The sequence below is a fragment of the Cyphomyrmex costatus genome, unplaced genomic scaffold (assembly GCF_001594065.2).
Source record: "Cyphomyrmex costatus isolate MS0001 unplaced genomic scaffold, Ccosl1.0 scaffold302, whole genome shotgun sequence".
Lineage (NCBI taxonomy): Eukaryota > Metazoa > Arthropoda > Insecta > Hymenoptera > Formicidae > Cyphomyrmex > Cyphomyrmex costatus.
The window spans coordinates 266,056-292,324 of NW_017277148.1; the positions used below are offsets into that span (position 1 = coordinate 266,056).

The 26,269-nt window shown below is 35.0% G+C and overlaps 3 protein-coding genes and 1 non-coding gene across 6 annotated transcripts; 1 reads left to right on the plus strand and 3 right to left on the minus strand.

Moving 5' to 3' along the window:
- Positions 1 to 1,260: 1,260 nt before the first annotated feature.
- LOC108775596 (uncharacterized) lies at positions 1,261 to 6,935 on the minus strand. Its single transcript, XM_018542012.1, has 5 exons — positions 6,870 to 6,935; positions 5,789 to 5,914; positions 2,483 to 4,468; positions 2,034 to 2,199; positions 1,261 to 1,475 (listed from the first exon to the last, which is right to left on the minus strand). Exons 1-5 carry the CDS (start codon positions 6,933 to 6,935, stop codon positions 1,261 to 1,263), a joined length of 2,559 nt encoding a protein of 852 aa, XP_018397514.1.
- An 807-nt stretch (positions 6,936 to 7,742) lies between these two features.
- Positions 7,743 to 9,412, minus strand: LOC108775621 (probable oligoribonuclease). Its single transcript, XM_018542041.1, has 5 exons — positions 9,306 to 9,412; positions 8,654 to 8,787; positions 8,412 to 8,573; positions 8,110 to 8,330; positions 7,743 to 7,866 (listed from the first exon to the last, which is right to left on the minus strand). The coding sequence occupies exons 1-5, from the start codon at positions 9,376 to 9,378 to the stop codon at positions 7,743 to 7,745; spliced, it is 714 nt and encodes a 237-aa protein (XP_018397543.1). The 5' UTR covers positions 9,379 to 9,412.
- A 1,031-nt stretch (positions 9,413 to 10,443) lies between these two features.
- On the plus strand, positions 10,444 to 10,516 carry TRNAR-CCU (transfer RNA arginine (anticodon CCU)). Its single transcript has one exon. It is a non-coding gene; the product is annotated as a tRNA-Arg (tRNA).
- Positions 10,517 to 11,554: 1,038 nt separating this feature from the next.
- Positions 11,555 to 15,448, minus strand: AsnS (asparagine synthetase). 3 transcript variants are annotated; one of them, XM_018542039.1, is made up of 10 exons: positions 15,382 to 15,448; positions 14,968 to 15,111; positions 14,621 to 14,746; positions 14,314 to 14,547; positions 13,529 to 13,703; positions 13,174 to 13,403; positions 12,956 to 13,083; positions 12,390 to 12,679; positions 11,920 to 12,154; positions 11,555 to 11,832 (listed from the first exon to the last, which is right to left on the minus strand). In XM_018542039.1, the coding sequence occupies exons 2-10, from the start codon at positions 15,091 to 15,093 to the stop codon at positions 11,670 to 11,672; spliced, it is 1,707 nt and encodes a 568-aa protein (XP_018397541.1). In that variant the 5' UTR covers positions 15,094 to 15,111; positions 15,382 to 15,448; the 3' UTR covers positions 11,555 to 11,669. The 3 variants fall into 3 exon arrangements, with proteins under 3 accessions (XP_018397541.1, XP_018397542.1, XP_018397540.1); XM_018542040.1 differs by having other exon boundaries at positions 14,968 to 15,158; positions 15,382 to 15,440; XM_018542038.1 differs by lacking the exon at positions 15,382 to 15,448 and having other exon boundaries at positions 14,968 to 15,280.
- Positions 15,449 to 26,269: the final 10,821 nt, after the last annotated feature.

Genomic DNA, 26,269 nt, shown 5'->3' on the forward strand with positions numbered 1-26,269 from the left:
ATTCGCGATTTTATCGCGATACGTTAGTCGCTCCGCTCTCTCTGATACATAAATAACAATAAGTGACTTTTGTAAAGCAGGAACAGCAACACACAGCAACGACATAAAATAATATTATGTATATGTGTATATACACGTGATATACGCACATATACATATTTAAGTATGTATATACTGTGCAAATGTTTTATGTGCGGGTGTAGCTTGATGTCATTGTGCGTATACCTGTGAAAATGTAGACGATTAGTTCGCGCATGTGCGTGTCGTATATATCATTCTTTTTTGTATTCGTAAAGTGAGAATACATCCGCAGCGATATTAGTAGTGAAAAGTCTGACATTAGTACTATGTAAACAACATTTTAATATACATATATATATTGAAGCTTTTATATACATACTATATATATATATATATATATAAAAGCTACATATATATAAGCTCGTGTTGCATGCGATTAAATATCGCACTTACACTTCGCGAGAAATATTCAAATCCTGGAACATCTACTACCACATTATGGGTCACACATTCAAGGAAGGCCACATTGAGCTAATCTAACGAGTTACTGCCGAACATTTTTTTGAACGAGTACATCGGCGTTCTCTGCCTATCTATATCTCATTTAACTTAGGATACGTATATATAAACGAGTAATTGTACAAAGAACGACTTCTTTTCTATCATATTTCTAAAGGATGTAATACATCTGAGCAATCTCGTTCTTGTTGCGAGTCATGAATCGTCAACGATTTCAAAGCTAGCAGCTGCTCACCGGTTCAAACACGATCGACACTGCTCTCGGTTTATTTCCATTTGGCGTCGAGGAAAAAGCGATATATATATATTTTTGTTTTGTTTGACACGCGACAGAGATAAACCGATAAAGGATAGGCAGTTCAGCGAAACTCTCTCGTATCTAAATCGGTGTTCTTGAAAAGCTAAGTCGATTACACACTGTCGTAAGCATTAAAATACGTACGGTAGAAAACTATGGAGTTATTAATAACCTGTAAAAAGTCGCACGCGTTTCCAAATGTCTGTTTTAACGCTTTTAATTCATTCGTGTGTATTTACCTCGTGTGAATCGCGAGTGAAAGTTTTGAATTTAATGGGCGGCATTTTGTTTCAACAGTAAAATTAATCGTAAATACCAGCAAAAGCTTTTCAAAAACGTAATACGTAGTACGTAAGTAAAAAGCTGCTGGACTCTCTCGTACTTTAAGATGAGCGGTACCAAGCGGATTCAGCGCAAGTTTGCTAGGTATTGCTTGTGTAATCGTTGGTTCCGTCTTTCGTTTGTCTTTCGCCATCGATTTTTGCCTCTAAGACTGGATCCTTAGAAGTCTGGATGACTTTCTTCTCTATGTCCAAGTCATAAAGTAGTGTAGCTTGAAGAGCGTTATACATACCAGTTCGCGCGTAACGCGATGCCTTCGTCAATTCGTGAACGCTTCCAGCCAAAGTCAGAATATCTACACATGCATATGATGTTAAAAATATTATAAGTTCCGATTTTTAATATTAAATATTTGATTGCTGCATATTCAAATTAGATAACTTTTGATATGATTTTTGTTCTTTCTTAAATTAAATAAAAAAATTTTATGCTAAGAGAAATGTTTGGTTTCATAATAACATGTACTTATAAACATAACTATCAAACACTTTTTTCTCATATCAGTGTACAGAATTGCTGTCTTCTCTGAAGAGTAATATAAATATATTTTAAGAAATAATCTTGTCATTTTTAAAACAAATTTTTAGAGAATTTTAAAATTGTAATTGTAATTATAAGTTATCAGTTTTAACTGTAAAACTTAAATCAGTAAACGCTTGGAAAATGACAAAAACTATCTTATTATTTACTTTTTTATCACTTCACAATAAAGATAGATTTTTCGAGAATTTATTCAAAAGATAAACTAATCGCTCATAAGAAATCTACTTTTGAAAATTAGTTGTCAATTCAAGTGGTATCGCATTCTTTCTAAAAATATTTACAAGAATCTTTGATTAACCGTAACACTCACCATTGTCATCATACGCTACAATGCAATGTAGATTCTCTTTCTGACGTTTGATAGCATTCGTGATCTCTTGCTTGCGGCACTCTTGAACGTATTTAATAGCTTCCAGCCAATATTCCATGGCTTTGTGTACACGTTGATTCATCGTGGTCCCGCGTAAGCGTTCCATCTATTCCATAAAGGTTTACAAAAGTTATATACATATTTAATAAACTATACATTATGTATAGAAATTTTAGATAAGGAAAAACGAAGACATAAAAAAACAAGATGTTAAGTGACAAAAAAACAAAAATGTAAATATAGAGAAAATGTGAACTAAGTTGAAAAAGGTGAGGATTAAAATAAAAATATATTTTATATGTTGCATAATATATAAAGAAAAAAAGTAATTAGAAATAATTATTCCTATTTACAGGAAAATGTCTTTACATACGATATTATTTATTCACCTTTGCTATCAATGTAATGACACGAGCGTGTTCCCTCAAATAATCGATTATCAAACGATCCACCCTCGATGGATTTCCCTGAAGACGTGGGATGGGTATGTTATTTGCGCTGGTTACTCGTTTCCCCGGGAAATGTGCGGCCAATCCAGCCTCGCATTTCTTGCGCTCCTTTTCCAACTGCTTGAATTGTTCATATGTTTGTTCAAGATTAAAATGCAATATACTTGAGGGTCCTGTCTTCCTGGCCGCGCCGCTGCCATTTCTAAAGCTCAAGTTTCCCCCGTAAAGAGCGGAAAATAGTCGTGGTACAGGATGAACCGGTACAGGAACAGGAACTGGCATCACCGATGGAAACGCTCCAGATCTCACGGTATTTGTGTTCGACATCATTCCCGAGTTAAAAATGATATCAGGAGGTGGAATCCCAGCTGGAATGCTCTGTATTTTCGATATATGGTGTCGTTGTTTCAAAATATGATTAAAGGCATCTTTGTCCATTGTAGATCCAGTGACATGGTCGGTCAAATGACTTCCCGAGGGGAACGCGATCTCTTTAGTCATATCAAATCCGTCCAATTTGTACGCGTTGACTTTAGGCTGCTTTAAATCGTTGTGATAAAACGTGGAATTTTGCTGCAGTATCTTCAAAGTGTCGCCACTGTTGGCAGTGTACTGTTGATAATTGTGACAGCCGTATTTAGCAATAGGCTGATACAAGTTGCGCGAACTCAGATTTTTTGGAAATCCTATGGGTGAATAAGTTTTGGTTTCAATGGACTTTGATTTTGGATTAATCATCTTTAACAGGCTATTATCGATTCTACAGTCGCTAGGGAAACAAACGTTCTCGTTCGTGTCTAAGTTACTCGCCGAGGATGTGACAAAGCTGTTTGTACCGGGAGGATAATAATCGATTAAGTTTTTGTAATCTTGGTCCACTGCTTGATCCAGTTTGTAGCTACGTGCTTGTGATTGCAAGAACTGAATCTGCTCGTTAGGTATGTTGATACTCGTCATATTTAATCTAGTAGTATCATGAACGTCCTTGAAGTCACCGATGCCGTTGCGTTGCATACCACTCCCAAAACAGGTGTGCAAAGTCGTATCGGCAGGCGAGAAATGTTGTAACGGTGAGTTCGACAAGAAGCCGGAATCAACGCTTAGATCGGTCATCGCCGAGTTGGGTCTGTAGCCGGGACCCTGGCTAGGGTTACCGGTAACACCGTACATGTCGTGCATGTTGACCATAGAATTACTGTACGAATTAGACGATGCGTTCTGCCTCACGCTGTTATGGTACTCGAACTCGCTGATGGGAACGGAGTTCGGTGAATCCAGAGCCAGGGTTAACGCGGTGACATTAAAATTGAGATCCGGTTTAGCGCAATTTGAGATTCGCGAGTAGTTCCCTGTCAGCTCGGCTCGGCATCCCATCGATGGAGTCAACTGGAGGGGTTCCGTCCAGTTGTTCGACTGTTTACTATAATTCGCTCCGCTCGTAGTCGTTAACAGATCATTGCACAATGGCATGCTGCTCCCACTCGTGTACATGCCACCATCGTTGGAGTGTACAATGTGCACCGATCGTGGATCAGACGAGTATGCGCTTGGCAAGATATCGTTGCTGCACGCATTGCTCTGCTCCACGGACTGTCGCACGCACGTACTGAGATTCAGTGTTTTCAGGTCGTTGCAGAGATTGTTGGAATGACGGTACTCGCTCTTGACATTATTGTGAATGTTGTGTAACTTGCTGGACAGCGGATAACGAGTGATCAAATGATCTACATCGGTCAGGTAGTCCAAACTGTCAGCGACTTGATTGGAGTAAGAATTGGCGTAATCCGTCTGATAATGAGTACTTCCACTGTTGTAATTATTATGACAGGTGTCAATAGTAATAGAATCTTCGTCGAGAATCTTTGATACCAAGTCGTTGATCATGGGATTGTTTAAGTCTTGACTATCCTCGTCTTCGATATTCATCTAAACAAATCGCAATTGAATGCATGATATTAATAATCCATTAGGAGATGTTAGATCTGTTTTTACAGCTAAATTAGGGTAAGACACAAGTGATATAGTGTTACAGTGAATTTATTACATCCTTGTTGTTTGTTAATATTAGCACAGAGATAAAATGATTCATTGTTGGTGCTTTCCATTTGATGATACAAGTTGACACGAGTGTTGTTCTGTTTTTGTTACACATGAATAACAAGGAAAAGAGAATGATGTTTGTATTAATTTGTGTTACTAAATGGAAAGCACCAACGGTAAGTTATTTTATGATACTCTGTGTTATCTGTGATTCTTGCTGAAGAGAATCCACAGTGAACACTTTTTATATTTAAGTTTAAAATTAGTATACTTAAAATTTGAGATAGTACATGCTTGAAATTTGATAAAAGCCAGAAAAAAGTTCTAGGGTAGTTTAGTGCAACAATAAAAACATAAAACTGTTGTATATACAAAGAGATTGAGGCAATCTTACACATCAAAATCTCAGATCTGTTTTTTTTTATAGCCTGACTAGTATACTCTCTACTCAAAAGAGATTTGCTCTTTACTTTTCCATTAAATTACATTAGAATTTTCTTTCTTGCTTTAATGAAATTTAGAATATCTATTTCACTTTAAGTACAAAAAGTATGACACAGGTTCAGCTGTAGAAATAGAAAAAAATAAAATGGGTTAAGCAAGAAGAAAGCTTTTAGTGCAGGAACAAAAACAAATATGAGATATTAGGGCTGTACATTAAAATTAAACTGGTTACACTCTTTGTATTTAAAAGTTTTATATTTTATTCTTGCATTAGACTACATCAGAACCTTCCTTCCTGCTTTCATCAAATTTTAAACACATACTATTACCATCTATTTCACTCAGAAAGGATAGAAAGTATACAACTAATTCAGTTATATAAAACAGACCTAAAGTAAATAAGTATATTTAAAATTTTGTAGAAACAAAAAATTCTAGTGTGTAGAGATAAAAAAAACAAGTATATATATATATATATATATATATATATATAACATCTTAGATCTATATTTTATAATTAAACTAGTGTACACTCTGTGCACTTATAACTTATCCTTTTTAACTAAATTTTTTGCACAGTTTATCTTTCTTTTTTTCCTCAACGTCAAAAGGAAATGAAGAAAGATATACTATACAGAAAGTCAGCTGAAAGAAACAAACCTAACACAAAATAGATATGGCTGTGTGTGTTTAATATTTAGCAAAAGCAAAAAAAATGTTATGCGGTCCAATGCAGTGGTAAAAAAAGCACTTTTTACTTACGTTTCTTTTTGTGCCGCAACCCGTTAAGTCATAGCTCCAATGATTGTACTCCACACCGTGCACGTCTCTAGAGTAAACTTTCCGTGGTACTTCCAACATATTGGCACCGTGCTCGGTCTCGTTATTCTACAGAAAGCAAGTCATCGTCGTGTAAGATCTCATATTCGCCTCATATTCGAGGCACGCGTCGCGATGACGACGTGCGGCGCGATTCAACGGGCGACCGTGACTCCCGGCACTCGTTCTCGCTCGCTCTCGAGAGGCCAGCGGGGGACGGAGTCGCGCGGCGACGAAGAAAGAGAGAGACGTCTATCGATTGTTTTCGAACGGCGGCGACTCGAGGGCGGCTCGGGAATGTTACGCGACTACGTCGCGGCGAGCCGTGATGACGATGGAATCTTAATAACGAATCGAACGCGAGAGAGAGCGCACGATGGTCGAGGCTATCGCTGTCACGATCGGGGTCGCGACACAGGCGCGCAAAAACGCACACGCACGCATCACACACGCAGAACACACACACACACACACACACATAGTATAGATATAGGCAAACAACACAACAGGACGGGACAGGCAGCAACGAGCGTACCGAGAGCAGATCCAATAATACGCGCGAGTATCCTCGCTCGTCGGCGATCGGCGAGCGAATATCGTCACCATTTGCACACCCGCGGAAATTATGATACCCGAGCAAAACGGGTCTCATCCCGTGGGCGTTTTCGCTCGCCCAGTTTCCGTATTAACGGTACATGGACGAGTACAAACAAATGCGGATCGCACCCTTTCGCCTTCCTTGTCGAACGTGCGGCGGAGCGACCGGTCCGTTCTTCCTAGCCGCGATTTCACGCAACCTCTCCTCCTCTTCCTTTTTCCCTCCGCGACGCCCGAGTATACATGCTTATGTCATTACGAGTGTAGAGAGTGTAAACGCGGTGTAGCTAGACTAAAAAAACCGTCGGCACACACAACGTATAGATACATACTTCCGTCACCTTCCAAATTTCAGATCGACGAAGGTACAAGAATGTATGTATTACAGATATATATATATGTGTTGAGAAAGAGAACGTCCCCTCACCTTGCCAGCGGCGAAAGCATTGCTGCCGATAATCGCGGCCAGATTATGCACCTCGGACAGAGCCATCCGTAAAAAAAAGATCCGCGGCGATCGTCAACACTGTCACCCAGCACTACCATCGCTACTCGCCATCACCCTTTCGCTCTCTCGCGCGGTAGCCAGCTGCGAGCATTCTCGATCACTCCCGATCGCGTCTCCCAGTCTCCAGTCAGTCAGTCCCCCCCGAATAGTCACCGACGTCGACTAACGTTCGCGTGCCCTGCGCCGCACCCCAATGCACCCACGCTGATCAACACCGCACTGACCTACATGGATCTACAACCGAGAGAGAGACGCACATACATACTGACGCGTAGTCGGCGGTATCTATGTGTTCTCGTCCGATCGAGATACTTTTTTCTACGAGATTTAGATGATCTATCTAAAATCCGATACAAATCTTTCTGCCAGTTTTTGCGTTTCAGTAATATACGTGTTTATGTATTACTCTAAATAATTATTTAGTTATTATTTAAAATTTATTTATGACATATTCAAAATTAAAATATATTTTATACATTTTATGTATATATATATATATATATCTATGTATGTACATATAATACTAAAATACATAAAACTAACGCGACGAGTCTTGTGTTTTTCTAGTTGAAATATTATACTTTTTTCTATTCTCCAAAAAGGTATTCTGATACATTGACATGCATGTTTTTTACATAGTACTTTCTGCAAAACCATGAAATAAAATTTATTTGTATTTGTTTCTTTGTAAAGTATATCGCAACTTGATGTACAAGTAGTCATTAACTGCACGTTGTTTATAATCATGACGATGATAAAAAAAATTAACAATCTCATTTTTTTATTTTAACTTTATGATACAAATAGATTTTTCCTATAATAACGAAGCTCATTTAAACTATCTTTTATGTCGTGTTCAGCCCTGTGAGAGTGCTGTTTTTTTGGAACTCCTTTACTTATATTTGGATGCCATCTCCTAAACAGAAAAATTTTTATTAAAACAAGAAAAAATATATATCAATCTACGAAATAAATTAACGTGCAAATTGTAATTTATTTAAACTTATATAAGTAAACAATTTAGGCCAAAAATAAAATTAATGAAAGTTTCCCATGTTTAGTCAAAACAGATTTTGATGCTTTTATAATGTTCTTATACGCAAATTTGCAAATATATTTGTTACGCTTTTATAGTTATGTATCGATTATCTAAATTTACCTAGCCAAATCTTTAATTGTACTGATGTCGATAATTCTATAGTGCAAGTAATTGTCAATCAACGGCATGTACTTTTTCAGGAATATGCGATCCATGTAAACTGAGTTTCCAGCCAATGGGCAAGCTCCTTTTGGGATATGATTCTCTAAAAAATTCAATGTCCTTTGTTGTGCTTCCTCCAATGTAGTCTTACTCAATCGACATTCATCAATTAAGCCATTCTAAAATTAATTTTAGTAACAATTAATAATTATATTATTATAGTAGTACAAAAGAGATTTTTCAAGAAAAATAAATATTACCTCTTTGTGTTGTATTTTGCACCAATCAGACATATTATCTAAAACTTTATCCGGTTGATTTATAACTATGTTTAAGTGATCACTTGCAAGCTCTAACTGTTCATTTGTTATGAAGCATGCAACTTCCAAAATATGACATGTTTCTACTTCTAGTCCTGTCATCTGAAAAATACAGTTCCAGCTTTAAAGTTTTTTCATTATCTTTTTTGTACTGTTAGATATAATACATAATAATTGCTCACCTCCATATCAAGCCAGACAATGTGCTTCTCATTTTTAACTTCCTTTCGTGTTTCTGCCGGTGTGCAAATCGCATAATTTACGTAAAATGAAAGATTTTTCAGAGTAATTTTAAAACTGATAAGTGAACATTTTACTCTGGCATAGATGAAAATAAAAACAACTTAAATTCGACATTCAATATTCTAATTATTAAGAATTAATTCTATATATACATATACTATAGTATATTAATAAAATAATACAATATTTTATTAATTCATTTCCACTAATGTGGATTAATTTTAATCTCTCTTTAATTTAATCCTTATCTTCTTTTTTAATTCTTAAAATTTTAAAATAGAGGAAGTTAAATTGAGGTTAAATAATTTACATTGAAAGAAATGTGTAGACATATATGTCACACCATTATTAGTATTTAAGATTTTGATAAATTAAAAAGTTTCCACTACAAAACTATATTAGTTTAGTGATTTATTATAGCTACAAAAATAATTTTTACATTATCAAGCAAAATTAATCTAAACTACAAGTTAACCAATATGAAAAAAACTGATCCTAAGGTAAAGCTGATAGATATGTAAGGCAAGGCGAATTTTTCATTTTTCAAGTAAGCATATCTCAATGATTTATATAACAATCTCGTATAATTACCGTTATTTAAACAACGTTGAGTCCCACGATACAGGTACTTGGAAAGCAATCCAGTAGCGCGCGCAAAGATCATATTCGGCGTTTTAGAACTAACCTAACCTTATCATACGCACGTTGGTAATTTTGCATACAGGCAAAATGTAAAATTGTAAAATTGCTTGTGCTATATAAACTGCGCCACTTAATATCACCGTAATTCTAATCATTCGAAAATAAATCTGTATTATAAACAACAACAAACGATAACAACTTTTAAACGGAAGTTTAAGAGCGAAAAACCATTCGCCCGCACGTTGGAAAATCAACTAGAATCTGGAACAGTGATGAACAGTGAAACCTGGAAGGCTGGAACATGTTTGTTTGGTCTGTTTATGCGGTACAATTACACTTGTATTTAAAGTGAAATAATTAAGAGATACATATTTGAAATCTGCTTTCATGACGCACAAAAACAAAATTATAGAAATAAAAAAAGATTAAAATATTTTTTTAAATTGATTATTGTTATAAAAAAAACTAGTTTTAATTCTTTTTTTTCTATTAATTTTGATGTTTAATAAACTGGTTTTCATTTCTTGCTTTATATTATATTGTCTCGTTTTTTATCTCTCTATCACTATTAATATAATAACATTCTTTTTTGGACATTAAAATTATATTTATATAGCTATTATAAGATAAGTAACATATATATTGTATATGTTTATTAACACTTGTTATCTATATTTTACTATTATGTATTAAGTTTACACATGCATATTTTATTTTGATTCTGCATTTTACTAAATCTAATAAAATAATGTAAAATGTCATATTCCAACTCTCTCTTTCTTCCTGTTTTACCATCAAAATGTGACTTTATATTTCGATTTTTCGCCATTTCACTGGCAGAGGCACGCGTGATGTTTGCTATGCGAGTCTCTTTGTCTATCTTATGAAAAAGATAGAGTGAAGTAACTAGCAGTCCATAGTTGTATAGTCAAAGGTATTAACGGAAAGAAAAATCCACTATTTCACCATTTCTCATACCGCCCGATCTTTATATAGCATGCGCACGTATTCTTCTTGAATTTATCATTTTCCATGAAAGCAGAATATTGACGATATGTACTCTTGTAAAAAGATCTGAACGTCAACAGCCCCTGTGGCCTAATGGATAAGGCATCGGTCTCCTAAACCGGGGATTGTGGGTTCGAGTCCCACCAGGGGTACAATTGCTTTTTATGATTCCCAATTTTTTCCTTAAAAAAAAAAAAAGGTTTATTTTTTTTATTGCTGCTTTTCTTGTTATCACTATATTAAATATCTCAATTTCTGCAAGATAAAAAATACCTTAGATAAAAATTGAAGCTTAGAAAATTTTCTACGAAATGGTGGGTTGTTAATTTATACGCAATAAACATTGACCGACATACAGACGTTTGAAAACGGGATTTCTTTTTTTCAATTTGTGCCTTCATTTTCATGGTCGATAATAATTGCCAAAAAAATTTATTTGCAAAATTTTAAAGTCGATAATATATGCTGTATCTCAGTAATTATTAATCGTATACAAACTATTAAAAAATCAAAATGCAGGAAATTTAATAATCTTTCATTTTGATAATAACTATTTTTTAGTACTTCTTATTGAAATAATTTAATCCAAGTCCTAAATTATTATCAGATATTTATATTATTTTTAAATATAATATAGTTATAGAAAGTCAACGCAACCATGTGACGATACATATTTTGCTTTAATAAATTATATTTTTCAATATGTATTTTATTTAATCACAAATGTGCACAAAGTGAGAATATATTCTATAAAAACACCTTCATTAACATCTTAATTTCTCAAATCATCATAGTGTACATATATATACATTCGTAATCTTCAACGGTCTAGCTGGGTCTTAGGTGTTTGTATAATTCTCTGTGTGAATTTATATACTACTAGAGAAGCACAGACTATCAATATTTTGTATCAATATGCATCAAAATACGCAGTATTGATACAGCAATATATTGATTGGAAATAATTCGATATTAGAGAATATCGTTGTTTTTTGCACGTTTTATTATATATATATATATCCATATATATATATATATATAAGGATATGCGAAGGCACAAACTTTCGATATTTTATATTAATATTTAATCAAATATAATCAAAATACGCAGTATACTGAGCGCACAGTGAACGATTGTAGACTGAATGTTTACTAAATGTTTATTTCTTCAATTCCATGTAAGTGTTCTAAGTACTCTAAAGGCATCTAAGATTCAGCTAGGCCGTTAAAGGTTTTTATTATTTCCTATTGTGTTCTCACGTGTCCTATAAGATTTGGCATTTTAATTTGGCATATTCTTAATCTTTATTTTTCTCCTGAAGTCGTTGTAAGCAGACTTTCTTCGTTTGCAGCATAATGTTTAATAAATCGCGCAGAAGGATCGGTAACGCCCTTCACCCAACGTGGCATCCAGAAGTAAGGTGTAAAACTTTCCGCTTGTCCCTTATAATATGACTCGAAGATATTTCTAACAAAAGCAAAAAGAATAATACATTATCCAGTTCAGTTGAATAATGAGAAAGTTTACTGAAAAAAGATATTTCTATTTTATTACCTGTAGTAGTATGCTTCCTTCGTTCTTGGAGTGCAATGGGGATACTTGGTATACGCGTTCTCCAAATCCTCATTTGAAACGCGATCTTCTACAATTTCTTGAATTATTTGGAAAAGAGATTTCTTTATGGAAGCTACACCATCACTGAACCCCTCTTTATGTCTCCAAAGTATATTGTTGGGCAGTAAACCAGTTCCGTCAAACGCAGATCTTAACAAATGCTTTTCAATTCCATCTGTGTATATAAATACCAAATAATATTTACCAGTGGTATTTACCAAAATTTTTATTTATAAATTAATGAATAATTTTATTATATTTGTAATATTTATCATTAGTAACAATAAGTATATTTTTTAAAGCAATAATCCTTGACTCTTTAAAAAAAGTTTTAATTTTGAAAAAAAAAAAAATGAATAAGTACAGCTAAAAAGAATAGACCTAATGTTTAAATCGATTAAATCTTCTACCTTGTGGTTGTCTACTACTAGGTTCCAACGATAAATAATAGTTAGTGAACTGAAGATCTAAAAACGGAACTCTGAGTTCCAAACTGAAGGCACAGGTTGTTCTATCTGCTCTCAAACCGTCGTATAAATATATATCCTGTAACAATCTAAGAGATTCGTTGTGTGCGTCTATTGCGTCAGGCGCATCTCTGAAGTAAATGTAGCCTTGTGCCAACTCATCCGCACCTTCTCCACTAAAGATCACAGTCGTTTCGGTATTTTGTTTTATGTATCTTGAAATAAGATACATCCTATAAGTAAAAAATTTCAGTATTACAGCATATTTCACCATTATACAACTTTTATCGTAAATATAAAGCATCTCCATAAGAAACGTTTTCTATATCTAATGAAAAATAAATTAAAGGTACTTTTTATTTAACGATGTAGCAGATTATCTTTTTTAGTCTAAAAAAGTAAGAAAAGAAAAAAAAATTACATGCAAAATTATCTTTTCCTATGACTTTCAAATTTGTAACATTAAATAGTTTGGAAACTAAATTGCAAGATCAAATAAAGTAGTTCACCCAATTGAAGCGCGAATAGTAGTAATGTCGTATATTTCCAAAGAATATATAACATTGTCCAGTACATTAATTATATCCTGCTGCGTAAAGATAATTTCGTGATGGTCAGTTCCTATGTATTCTGCAACCTGTTACATAAGAAAAAAATACATAAGAAATTTCAACCTTCATGCAATTATCAATGAAAAAAGAAATAAAGTGCTAAAGTTTTCATGAACCTGTCTAGCAGCGATGATATCTGGGCTATTATCCATACCTATCGCGAAGCTTTGTATTTTGTATTTTAAGTTATGTTCTCTCGCTTGCTTTACTAGTAAAGCAGCAACTAAGCTAGAATCTAATCCACCTGACAATAAACATCCTATCCGTCTATCTGCCATCAATCGTTTCTCCACAGCAGCTGACAGCAGCTTTCGGATGTTGCCATGAACATCATTTGAAATCAAAGCTGTAATAAATAAAATATAAAATTTTTGTATACTTTCGGTATACAGGATGCACATTAATCGGTAAATTTATCTATAATATATAAATTTATTTTATGATAATTGAATCAATCATAATTTATCTCACCGTTCCAAGAGACATATGGAAGGAATGAAGGTTTATCGCCGGGTTTGAAATAACAGCAACTCTCCAGAAGTTTAGTTCGACCATCTTGCAAAATTTCATATTCCTCATAATGTCCTGGAAGAAATGGCTTTAGTGTCCAGTTGCTGTCTATGTGTTTCGATATTGCCATCAGACCCTAAAACATTATATTGTAAATAAAAAACTATATATATAGGTATATATAAAATAGCATAATTAGCAAGGAGTTTAATTTGTAATCAAAAGCATATACATAATTTGTGCTAAAGGAATATAAGGGCCTTGGAACTTACTAAAGTTTTTTGTTATTAATTTCAGAAGTTTCAAAATTTTTGAATAAAATATAAAAAACTACAATTCTTAAACTTAGCAGAAATATAGCATGATATATCGACACAGATTGACAATGATTTTAAATGCATAACTTTGACCAATTCTTCTGTATTTTTTATGCTGATTTTGAACATAAAATAAAATTTATCCTATGGACTACAATTTTTTGCAATTGACATAGTTTTTTTTTAAAACTTACTGATAACAACTTGTATTGAATCTTTTTCTTGATTAAAATGATTTACTTTATAATTATACATAAATAGAAAACAAAACTGTGAAAAACAAGATTATAAAACATAAAATTATTCCAAATACAATTATTTAAAAATTAGAAAACTGTTCCAATTACAGTCACTAGGATTTATATGTCCCAATTATAGATTAGTGATCAGGGGGGGGGGGGGGGAAGAAATAATCTGTTATCAATGCACCTTGCTTTCTGAACAGATAGCCAGTTGTCCATCATCCGAATATAATTTGAACAAAGGTCTTACGCCATATGGATCTCTGGCTATTAGTATCCTTCTCTTTAAGACATCCATCAGACAAAATGTAAATACACCGTCCAATGACTGAGCAACACTATTACCAGCGTAGGTATACATATGCAGGATTACTTCCACGTCACATTTAGTAGAGTATTCGAATTGATGTTGCTTTTGTAACTGCAACAGAACATTTTTTGACTAACAAAACACACACAAGGAAGATAGCAGTAAGAAGAAGCTTCATATTTACTCTCTCGCAGTTATATATCTCTCCATTACACAAGAGAAATAAATGTGGATATTTATGGATTCTCATTGGCTGCATTCCATAAAGACTATCGACGATAGTCAATCGATGAAATCCCAGATATCCATTCTGCAAAAAAGAAAAGAAATAATAATACAGAGAAGGGCTACGAGCCTAATAAATTCGTTTAATACAAAACATAATAATGATCCGACCGAAACGTTTGTTTTATATTAAACGAATTTATATTAGACTCGTAGCTCTTTTTCGAAAAAAAAAAAAAAAGAAACATCAACAGAAAAAATAATAAATTTTAAAGAATTCAAAATTCGACAGTTCGAAAAACGTACTTTGACTCTGTTATCGAACTCTATTTTAAATGCTTCTGGTCCACGGTGTGAAATCTTATCGAAGTTCTCACAGATGCAGGTCATAGGTTGTCTGTCCAGCCCGAATAGTGCCCAGATTCCGCACATCTTGCCAAATATCGCCTTCTTTTGATGCCACGTGCATGCAAGTCGGAGAAAATAAAATTCGGAATCTACAAAATTTTATTCTATATACTGCCAACTAAACATCGCTACAAAGTTATCGGGCGACCCCGTTTTTTCCCTTTCGATAAGAAACAAGTATCTCGCGAGGGTTCCCATCGCGATAACTTTAGCGACGTTTAGTTGTCAAGTATAAAATAAAATTTTATAGATTCCGAATTTTATTTTCTCGATGTGTAAAACTTATTTTCCGTAAGTGTATATATAAAGCACCTTCACGTATTGTATAGGACACGCACAAACTACCACACAATATACGACACGACACACGTGGGCACACGTACCGTACTACAAATGTGATCATTTGCTGGGTCGCTTTATATATGTTCGAACAGTGTGACGTTGTGGCTACAATCCATGCACGCTCGGTTATGTCGTCAGCATCGTGGTGTTTCTGATGTAATATTGTAATAACGCATCATGGAGCATTCAGCTGCAGCGAGATGCTGTAAAAATCGATCGGTACATTGGAGCCGTAACGAAAAAATTATATATGTACTCGTATTTTCAAGAGATGATCCTTCAAGCGATCATCTTCAAGTTGCGCTTCATATATACTGATTAATATAATATGAAAATGCAAAGGATAAAAAGAAGGATAAAAAGTAAATTAAAATTAATATAAGATGATCTTTTGTAAAAAATTTTGCTGAAATTATTTCAGGGTTTGGAACATTATTTTAACGAAATTGCTGAAATTTGCTGAAATTCCGTTAAAAGTAAATTTTTCAGCTAACATATATTGACAAATTACTGAAATTAAATTGAAATTTCTCTGAAATTTTTAATGAAATTTTTTTGAAATTTTACTGAAAAGTATTTCAAACGTGGAATAATTTTGGCGAAATTTTTCCACCTGGGTCAAAATAAAAGCTTGGTATTTCATTTTCAAATGTTTTTTATTTATTTTTTTGCACACAGAGCAAATTATTTTAGAATAAAAGTGAGCAAATTTACTAGGCGTTAAACACACATTATACAATTATAAATCCCAATAAATTCGCTCATTTTTGTAATTTTCACATCATTTAAAGATAACAATAATCGACTTCCAGATGTATACGTTATACTTTTTCGGCACTTCTGAAAAGTGATTCGAACCCTATTTAAAAAATCTAAGAAATCTTTTAATTATTTATTAAGAAGAAGTCCATTTATTCAGAAATTCAGAACGATTCTGATATTTATATTAAAAAAACTCACAAAAAAACTTTTATCAAGATTTTAATTCTAATTTTTCCTTGAAAAATAACAATCAAACATGAAAAAAGTTTTTAATTTTCTTAGTAAAAAAAAAAAAAAGAAAAAACCAAATTACAGAACATCGCATTTCTGCAGCGTGTAATTATAAAATTATCGAATCTCCGAGAATTCCAATGATTCGAACGAACTAATCGCCATACAGCACGGAATTCCAGGAATTCCGAGGGTAACGCGTTAACCGCCGATAAAACAGCCTGACAAGCAGCGCGCGTGCAGTGGCGCCACCCCGCCGCAGCGCGGCGACAGTGGCGGCGCAAGTGACTCGATCGCAACCGTCGTGGTTCATCGGCGCGCCTCCTCTCCTTTCCGGTCTACCCCTTTCCGTTCGATCCTCACTCTCACCGAGAGACGCGGGGGACGACGTTCCCCATAATACAGCGCGGTATTTCGCGCGTGCTCTCGGCCAGCGCGCAACCGGGGGAGCTTTCGGCTCCACGGCCTGGTGGTTTCGTCGGTGATTCCGGATGCGGGCGCGCCGCTCGCGTCGGGTGTGTCGTAATCGTGCCGGACCGTGCCATCGAGATACGAATAGCGTGGACGCGAACGCGTACTCGCCGCCGGTAGCGAGCGCGGAACACGGGGGACGGGGCCAGCCACGGAGGCGGCCAGCAGCAGCAGCGGCGGCGGCGGCGGTGGTGGTGGTGGTGGTGGCGGTGGAGGAGGAGGTGGAGGCGGCGGCGGCGGTTCTCTCGACTCAGCTGGCCGCTCGTAGACGTCGTCGTGAATGCTGCCGACGCGCGCGGGACGACGCGGACAGTCGGCGTTCGCCGGTGCTCCGAGGAGGATGTGCGCCGTAACTTGCCGGCCGTGCCACGGCCTATAGGCGCGCGGCACCATAGCCGCTCCCCCTCCTCACCCCTCTCTGTAGGTAGGTGTATTTCGTTGCTCCGTTCCGTCAGCGTGCGCGAGTGCGCGAGTGCGAGCGGGCTCTCGAGATTTTTTTCCTCTCTCGTCGTTATAGGAGGGATATAGACAAAGAGAAAGGAGGAGGGACGCCTCTTTCGAGGTTAGAGTCCATGGTGTTTCGGGCGCCGCGCTCGGGCGACAGTGCCCTGGATTGAAGTTCCGATGTATACTCGTGTAATGGCTATGGCACGCCAGATAATTTGAACGGTAAAACGTAAGTGTTGAAAAATGAACCAGCCAATCGCAGTAGAGACCGTAAGGCGGGTAACGTAGGCCGTAGCGAATTCAAAAATGTTGATTGCTTACTGCTTATGTCTGACTGCTTAACCCAGACAATACGCATTGTCTGGTGGATCTCTTTGTGATGTCTCTCACACACCTTTTAGACGCGGGTGTCCCGAAAGATATACACGCCTGAAAGGTTTTTTGACATCCTTTAGACACGTCTGTTTTCTGGAAAGGGCTTCCGTATATACCGTAGCACTCCCTTTAATGCACGCTCTGGCTGTAACGCCCGTTCACTTTAAAAAGTCATTAGCTGGTCTTTTTTTTGTTACATTACAGCTGAACTAATATACACTTCTCTGGAATTGAAAATGAAATAAATGTAAGAGCTATAGTTTTAAACGTAGAGCCTTCACTCCTGCATTAGAACTTTTTTTTTCTCACTTTAGCTAAATAAATGAAACGTGCATATCCACTTCGCTAGTTGAGCTGTAAAAAAATAGACCTGTGGTACAATTCTGATTAAATTTTAATTCACTTCTCGAAGTTCAAGGTTTGATTTCGTCCCAAAAAGGTTTCTGTAGTACCTCTTTGTTAGAGTATCTTCCAGATAAAATGAGACCAAGGTTACCAAAACTTGAACCTCGAAATTGGGTTGAAGTCTTATCTCGTTCAGAATTGTACGACGTTCAAAACTGCTTCATCTTCCCACGTTTGATATTTTAAGTGACAGCAAAGAGGCAAATTCTAGTGCAGTCTGGTGCAAGGATAAAGAACAGACCGAAGATTGGAAATTGGTGTATATTACACGCGCAGTCACGTTTCAACCCGCGGCATATATATATCCGGTCACGTCGCCTTGGCGCGCGCGGCTCCGGCGAATTCGCGACCGGCCGGTCGATATTCCGCTTCGTCGGACAGGAGACACGAGGACGACGTGGCCACGCAACGCGGGACGCTTCCGTTCGCGCAGTCCGCCTTATCCTATACGTCGACGACGACGACGACGTCGGCGTCGTTAACTCGCTCGATGGCCCGCCGCTCCCCGCGCGCGAGACCTAACCTAACAACCTCGTCAGCGCGAGTCGAGCGCGAATGCGAACGCGAGAGGATCGATCGACCTGGTGGCCATCCCGGGACGACCGGCACGTAAACTCGTCGGCGCGAACTCGCGCGAATCCGCACCGCGTCGCGCGCCGTTTTCCCTTCACCCTCACAGTGCGTCGCGTCGTGGCGACGACCGGGAGAAGCCAGGGAAAACGAGGACAGCGTCGCGGGGAATCTCGTTTTTTACGTAGGCATGAATTGACGGCGACGACGTTCCTAGCCTAAGGTATAAACGGATAATATAGGTATGCGGTGAGATTCTGTGGCTCTATGTGGACACGTCCGTCCTTCTGGCCGTTACAACCGAGACGTTGTGCCATTGATTCGTCGCGTTATCGATTACCCCGCTTAATTATCGTAACACGTGGCTGTGGCTCGCGTGCGTCCAATTGTGCCTCACACGAGTAGACGTTTTTTTCTTCTATGCAGTTCACTCGTACCGTTAAAGTCTCGTTTAAATTTCCGAGGCCCACGATTTTTAAATCGCTTCTGTTTACTGTTTCTGTTTACAATTAGCTGAGTTACTCACATCTTACAAATATTTTGAGCAGATAAATAGATACATATGTATAATGTGTATGTACAATATTTAGAAAAAATAGTTTTACTGAAGTATCTATTATAAAAATTTAGCTAAATAATCTGAATACAATTTTGTTGGATGAAATAATTAATAATGATACTGGAGTTACTTATTAAAATGTCAAAATTTGTTGTAAATTATCGTCATGTTTGAACATCGTGGACAATTATTTTGATGGTTCAACATTATTATTTTTGGATGTAGCTAAATTCTGAAATACCTTCCGTGTAACTAAGTTCGTCTACGATCTTCATACATTCGGAAAGTGCTAGAATTACTGCTCTTTGTGAGTAACTTAACTATTTAATTTTATCTGGTGTTTATGCCACTCATTCTTTATAGCATTATTGACATTATTTTCCTTGCTGAATGGAAAGAATAGTTTTGTTGAAGTATCTAAAAATTTAGCTGGTCTGAAAATAATTTTATTGTTAAAGTAAATAGAAATAATGTAAAATCTAAATGAGGGAAATTCTACATTCGGTCGAAGCGGATCTCATAAACCGGAAATACAATGAAAAGCACAGGCAGTAGGAACAGGAAATAACAAATTTCAACTTATCAGAAACCATGTATACTATTATAGAATGGACGCTTTCTGATATAGGTTGAAATATTTTATTTCTCTGTTCCTATTGTTCCTGTGTTTTTCATTGAGTTTCTGGCTACATTATTTAAAAATAGTAATGTAATATGTTATAAAACGCTCAAGCTGATTACTAGAATGTCAAAACATTTCACAGTACTATTATTGAGCAATTTATATAATTGTTATAATGATTCAAGATGATTATTTTCAGATCTATATCTAACTAAATTCTTAGATATTTCAGCAAAATTGGTTTTTCCACGTAGTTACAACTGTGATCCTTTGTTACACACTTAGAAATGTTAGAATTACTATTCTTTGTGAGAATTTGAACTTATCTGTTGTTGTTTATCAGGCTCAATTTTGTTGGTAATCGATATTATTATTATTCAATATAAATGAAAAAAAAAAAAACATTTTTACTGACTTTGCTATTTTTCCATCTAAAAATGTAGCTATACAGATCTAAAAATAACTGTTAATTTATCAAACTATAATTATGAAGAACCCTTAAGCTGTTTGCTGAACTAACAAAACTTTTTACAGCATTATCCTCATGCTTGAACGTTGTATTTACATAATTATTTCGGTGGTACAAATTATTTTCAAATCTGTAGCTAGCTAAGTTTTTAGATATTTCAGCAAAATTGTTTCTTCCATGTAGCTACTATGTCCGTCTGCGATCTTCTTATGTTAGTATTGTAAGATATCAGAATCATTACTCTTTTTATGACATTACTTTAAATTCAACTGTTGTTCATCAGACTAAATTCATCAGTTTTATTGGTAATTGATATTATTTATTGCTTGTCTAAACATTTAATTTTAGATGCAGAAAATAATTGTGTTTAATCATTAAAATAATTATATAGAATGTTTAAGCTGGTTGCTAAAATATCGAAACTTTTTATAGCATTACCATCATGCTTGAACGTTCTATATAATTATTTTAATGGTACAAATTATTTTCAGAAGATCTGTATCTATCTTTTTTAGACGTTTCAGAGAAATTGGCTTTTTTTGTTTTAAGTACCTGTATCCGTCTGCAATCTTTGTATATTTATAAAATATTATTAGAATCAGAATTTTCTTCGTACGAATTTAAACTTATATGTTTACCAGGCTTGTTGTTCATCAGACTTAGTCTTGTTAGCAGTCGATATTATTTATCATTCGATATAAACTGAAAAAAAAAAAACAATTTTGCTTGCTATCTAAAAGCTTAACTAGATACAGATCTAAAAATAATTTTGTTGGATTATTAAACTAATTCTGTAGAACGCTCAGCTGTTTGCTAGATTATCAAAACATTTTGTAACATTATCACCATGCTTTAGCGTCTTACATGATTATTTTGACGATATAAATAATTATTTTCAGGCTCTGTATTAGCTATATAAATTTTTAGATTCTTTATCGTTCTTTCCATGTATATGTGATTAGCACGATATCCTTGATATGCAATCATACGCGAACCTGCTTTTTATATTAAATGAACTAGATATCGCTATGAATGAACACTGACAAAAAACACAAATGAATACGTGAAAATATTGATATGGCTTAACAGAACAGACACCCCGTCTGTTAACTAAACGCAATAATTTCGTAATTGAAAACGCATTCGTTTCTCGAGTACTCTTTCTCGAGTATCGCTTATTCACACATAAATGAGTATAATGAAATATTCAAACACTATCGCTTCTAGCCGGATAAGTGAAACTGTGGCTCGACTCAAAAAGGCTTTTTCAGGAGTGCTTACCGAGACATATGGTATATATTTTTAATAAGACAACGCATGAGACGACGAGGTCAGAGCTTTTATTACTTTCTTACGTCGCGCCGAATCAATTTTCTCGTGGAGAAAGCTAATAATAAGGATTTATCGTCGAATAATTAATAAATAAACCGAGTTGCGCTTACTGAAGGCGACCGCACGTGTCGCGTAAAAACGGCATAGAAACAGAGACGAAATCGCGAGACAATGGCAGCCTCGTACCGCCGCGCGAGTGTTCGCTGCTCTGTTTTATTAAAAAAATATATACAAACGAAAGTGGGTGTTTTTCATTTGCATAACTTTTAGCGACATTTGCGCTGAGTTGAATTAGCTCAAATCGATAGCTGTGCGGACGAATGAGAAGCATTTATCACGTAGAAGTTCAAGCGCGCGACATACTCGGCAACGAGTAATTTACAATCAGAGATACATAAAATCCATTTACTTTTCGTGCTAACGGTGAAATTGATTAAACGTGAGTCGGTCCTAATTTTAATTGGGTTCTAGATAGTTTTACGCGTTTATTATATAATTGCATAATTGAAGAATCTTTATTTTTAAGATGATATTTCTGGTTTATAATTTTCCATTTCTGAAAAGATTATATTATTTTCCAGTGAATTTCTTTTAAAACTCACTGAATTACAAACTTACAGAATAACGCGAATAGATTCTAACGTAATTATGTGTCGGAAACAGAAGGAGAGGAAAGATGAATCGCGAAACCAATTTCTGCCCCTTTTATTACACAGTTTGAAAATTGGTGTTACATTTTTACGTGTACCAAACAGTTCACTTAAATTTTTATGTTAATTTAACATAAAATAAATATATATGTTAGGAAGTAACATAAATATAATAACACGGAAAATATAACACTATTACAATTTGTAAGCAATTTTTAGAAGTATATTTAATTAAATCAAATTAAACATTTAGTGTATTAAATTAATACGTTTTATCATTTAGCTTACAATTTACGTTTAAAATACATTATTTTTATATCTCAAAATTATGTCATATTTTGGCACAAAGAAACTCGAATATATTTATAAAATCAACACAATTTTTTAAGGATTATATTTACAAGGATTTTAAGGAAGTTTTTATCTTTATTGACCGTAAAATTAGGTTATTTTTCTGATTTTTTAAAGAAAATCTATTATGGAAAGATACGGGTTTTTTGCACGAAATTATTTAACATTTAAATGGCCACAACATTTTTTTTATTTAGAAGAAGATGCATTTTAATGCTTCTAAATGACGATTGAATTAAAGATCATTACGTAGAAAAACACACTGCCATACATTACACGATGGCTGCAAATTATCTGAAAATAAAATTCCAGTGATTTTTATTAATTATGAATGTTATTATCCCTGACACTGGAATAACGTTAATTGTATAAAATAAAAAATATACGACATTTAAAAAAAGATTGAATTTTTTAATAAAAATCTGTTATTTTTTGTTTATAAAAACTGAATTTTTTTGTAAAAATTTAATTCTAGTACCAGACATGCGCAAAAAAACCAAGAGGTTATCTTAATTAGTTTTTGAGTTATCACTTCTACCAAGAAAAAACATGGTTTCAAAAGGAATGTGTTTAAAGTTTCAGTTTTACTTTTTTCATGTATAACAAAAGTTTTACACAGTGCACTTACAATTACTCTGCACACACAATACTAGAGCTATATAATATGATAAACCTTTCATACAAATAGTTTTTGTTTATTCTTTAAACCGATAAAGGTGGAAAAAACTCCTTTAATACAGATACAAAATATTATATAATCATCATTTATTTTATATATATTATATTAATATATCTTTTTATATTATATTGTACTAATATCTCATATTAATTTAGGCAGAATTCCGTTTGGGTGCACTTCTTTTCCTTTGTTTCCTGCAACTCACAAGTTTAATCAGAGAACCGAGCTCGCTGACACACAATGACGCGGATTAAGTGGAAAACAGAAATGGAAATATCGTTACCGGCTTGCATTAACCCTACTAAACGGGAAGCACCCAAGTATTGTCGATCTTCGATGGAACGTGATCGCTTATGCACAACGGTAATATTGCGAGCGCACACGGGTACATAACACCGTTTGTGTGTAAGTGATACCGTCGCACATTTTATCATCTGTCATCTAAACGAACTTTCTTATCCGCGCACCATGTCGATGTACGATATTTTTCTGTAAAGACTCATGAGCTATGTTGCATAAAGGGCACACAGCAGATAGTATTTTAAATATAGATAAATATAGATGGCGTGTATAATGGAATGTATATTTATCATTGTACAACGACATGATAAGCGAAAAACCAACGGAAAAAAACCATTTTGCTGAAATATTTGCAAATTTAACTTGAGATACAAATTTAAAAATAATTACGTTAGACTGTTAAAATAATTATTTGATGCTTAAGAACTGATTGCTAGAATGTTAAAATTTCTTTTACTATCATAAAATTATCATATTTGTTATATAATTAGCTTGATGGGAAATTCAGCATAATTATTTTAATCTATAAAGTACTGATTTTATAATTTTTCCTGTGACAAAAACGTGAAAAGTAGTGAAAAATGTTGAAGTTTCGAAAAATTTTGTTGAGCCATCAAAATAATTAGAACGCTTAAATTAATTATTAAAATATCAAAACTTTTTGAACTTTTCTCTCTCTAATTAATTTGCAGGTCCAACAAAATTATTTTCAGGTCTGTATGTATGTAACTAAATTTTTCAATTTTGCAGCAAAATTCTTTCCGTATCTATTTATTTTTAAATATTTTAACAGTCATTCTGACATTCTTTCTATGCAAGACTATTAATTGCGAAAGTGAAAAAGACTGATTATTTTGATGGTTCAATAAAATTATTTTCGGTTTTCTCTCTCTCTCTCTCTCTCTCTCTCTCTAACTAAATTTTTTAATGATATTTTAGCAAAATCGTTCTTTTCATGTGTATCTATAGCTCTTTTTAGATTCTTGAGTAAAATCGTTTTTTTCATGCGGGACTAATTGGTCGCAATTGTGCATTGCGCAAGCGAGAAAGAATTATTTTGATGGTCCAACAAAATTATTTTCAGATCTATATCTAACTAAATATTTCGATACTTCAGTGAAATCGTTCTTTCCGTGTGTGCCTAGCTATTTTTAGATGCTCCAGCAAAATCGTTCTTTCCATGCAAGAATAATAATTGATTGCGCGTTACGCAATCGAGAAAGAGGTTTTCGCGAGTATCTAACTTAAAATAGAAAAAGAAGAATAAGCGTTAGATCAATATCATTAATGACACTTTACATATCGATTATTTATTATTTTAATTGGCAATGAAAATTATAATAATAAATGTTTGTCTTATATACAGCAATTTTATTTGATAATTTCAATTTTTATGCGGAGTCGTCGTTTTTTCTGTGGTCACTCGATCAGCAATCGGACTTTTGTCCCATACTATTGACGTTAACAGCGTGTAGCAATAAATATACGCGTTATTTGTTTTTCTCTCCTTAAAGGCGACATTTGCACAATTTGGCTCGGCTTAGCGAGTCCAATAACAAAGTCGTTCGCAGCGGAAACCGCCACGGGATTGCTTCAGCCGGCGACGGTAGACAACGTGGCGACGACAGGGATTATCCCGATCAGCACCAACGAGACTCAACATCATTCTCGTTCTCGATAACGTCTCATCCGTGAAAACTTTTGGCAACACGTCGCCTCGATGAAATTTGCATCGTTCAGCGTTTTCGCGTGCCGTTCCAAGTTCCAACTTGTGCCTGTTAAAAAGCGGCACGAATTCTTCGAGCGCGTGGTAACAATCGTATTTTGCTCGCCGCTAAACACGATAGTCATCGACGAAAATCGCACGAGAAAATGCTCGCCGAACCGAGTTTGTCTCGTCGATGTCTCGGAAAGTTCTCTCGACAACTCCACGCGACGATATATACGATAAATTCCTTCAAGCCGTTCAATCGTCGTCGTGAATCACGTGTCGTTCGCGTTCAGTTTGGGAGAATGTCTTTTCTCATGTCTTTCACTTGAGTTTCGTGGAGTTTCGTATTGAAAAAGATGCCAAGGATGAGATCACGCGTGCACCTGTATAAACAACGTTCATGCAAAATTCTCGGTAAAACTGTCGCAAATGATGTAAACCATACGGAATGGTTTTGTTGAAGTATTTAGAAATTTGAGTATGTTAGCACCCCAACTCAGGAGTTCTGATTAGAGTTCTCACTTCCTTTTGACGAGACGAAGAGTTCCCTATAGTTAATAACAAGAGTTCCGCTCAATAAACATTTTTTTTACATTTTTTAAAAATGGGTTGCTAACTTTTTATCGAATTTCGAGGTGGAATAGTTCTGAGCGGCTTAATAGCTTCAATTTGCGATTGCCTAGAGTTCCTGATATGTAAAAAAAATTTTCGAATAATAAAAAAAAATTAAGAATTTTTTAAAAATTAATTTTTAGATACAATAGTTCTGATGATAATTCCTGCTTCTTTTTGACGATACGAAGAGTTCTCTATGATTTTTAATGATATATGCGCTTAATAATCATTTTTTAATAATTTTAAAAAATGGGTTGCTAACTTTTTAACGAAATTCAAGGTCGCATAGTTCTGATCAGCTTAACAGAA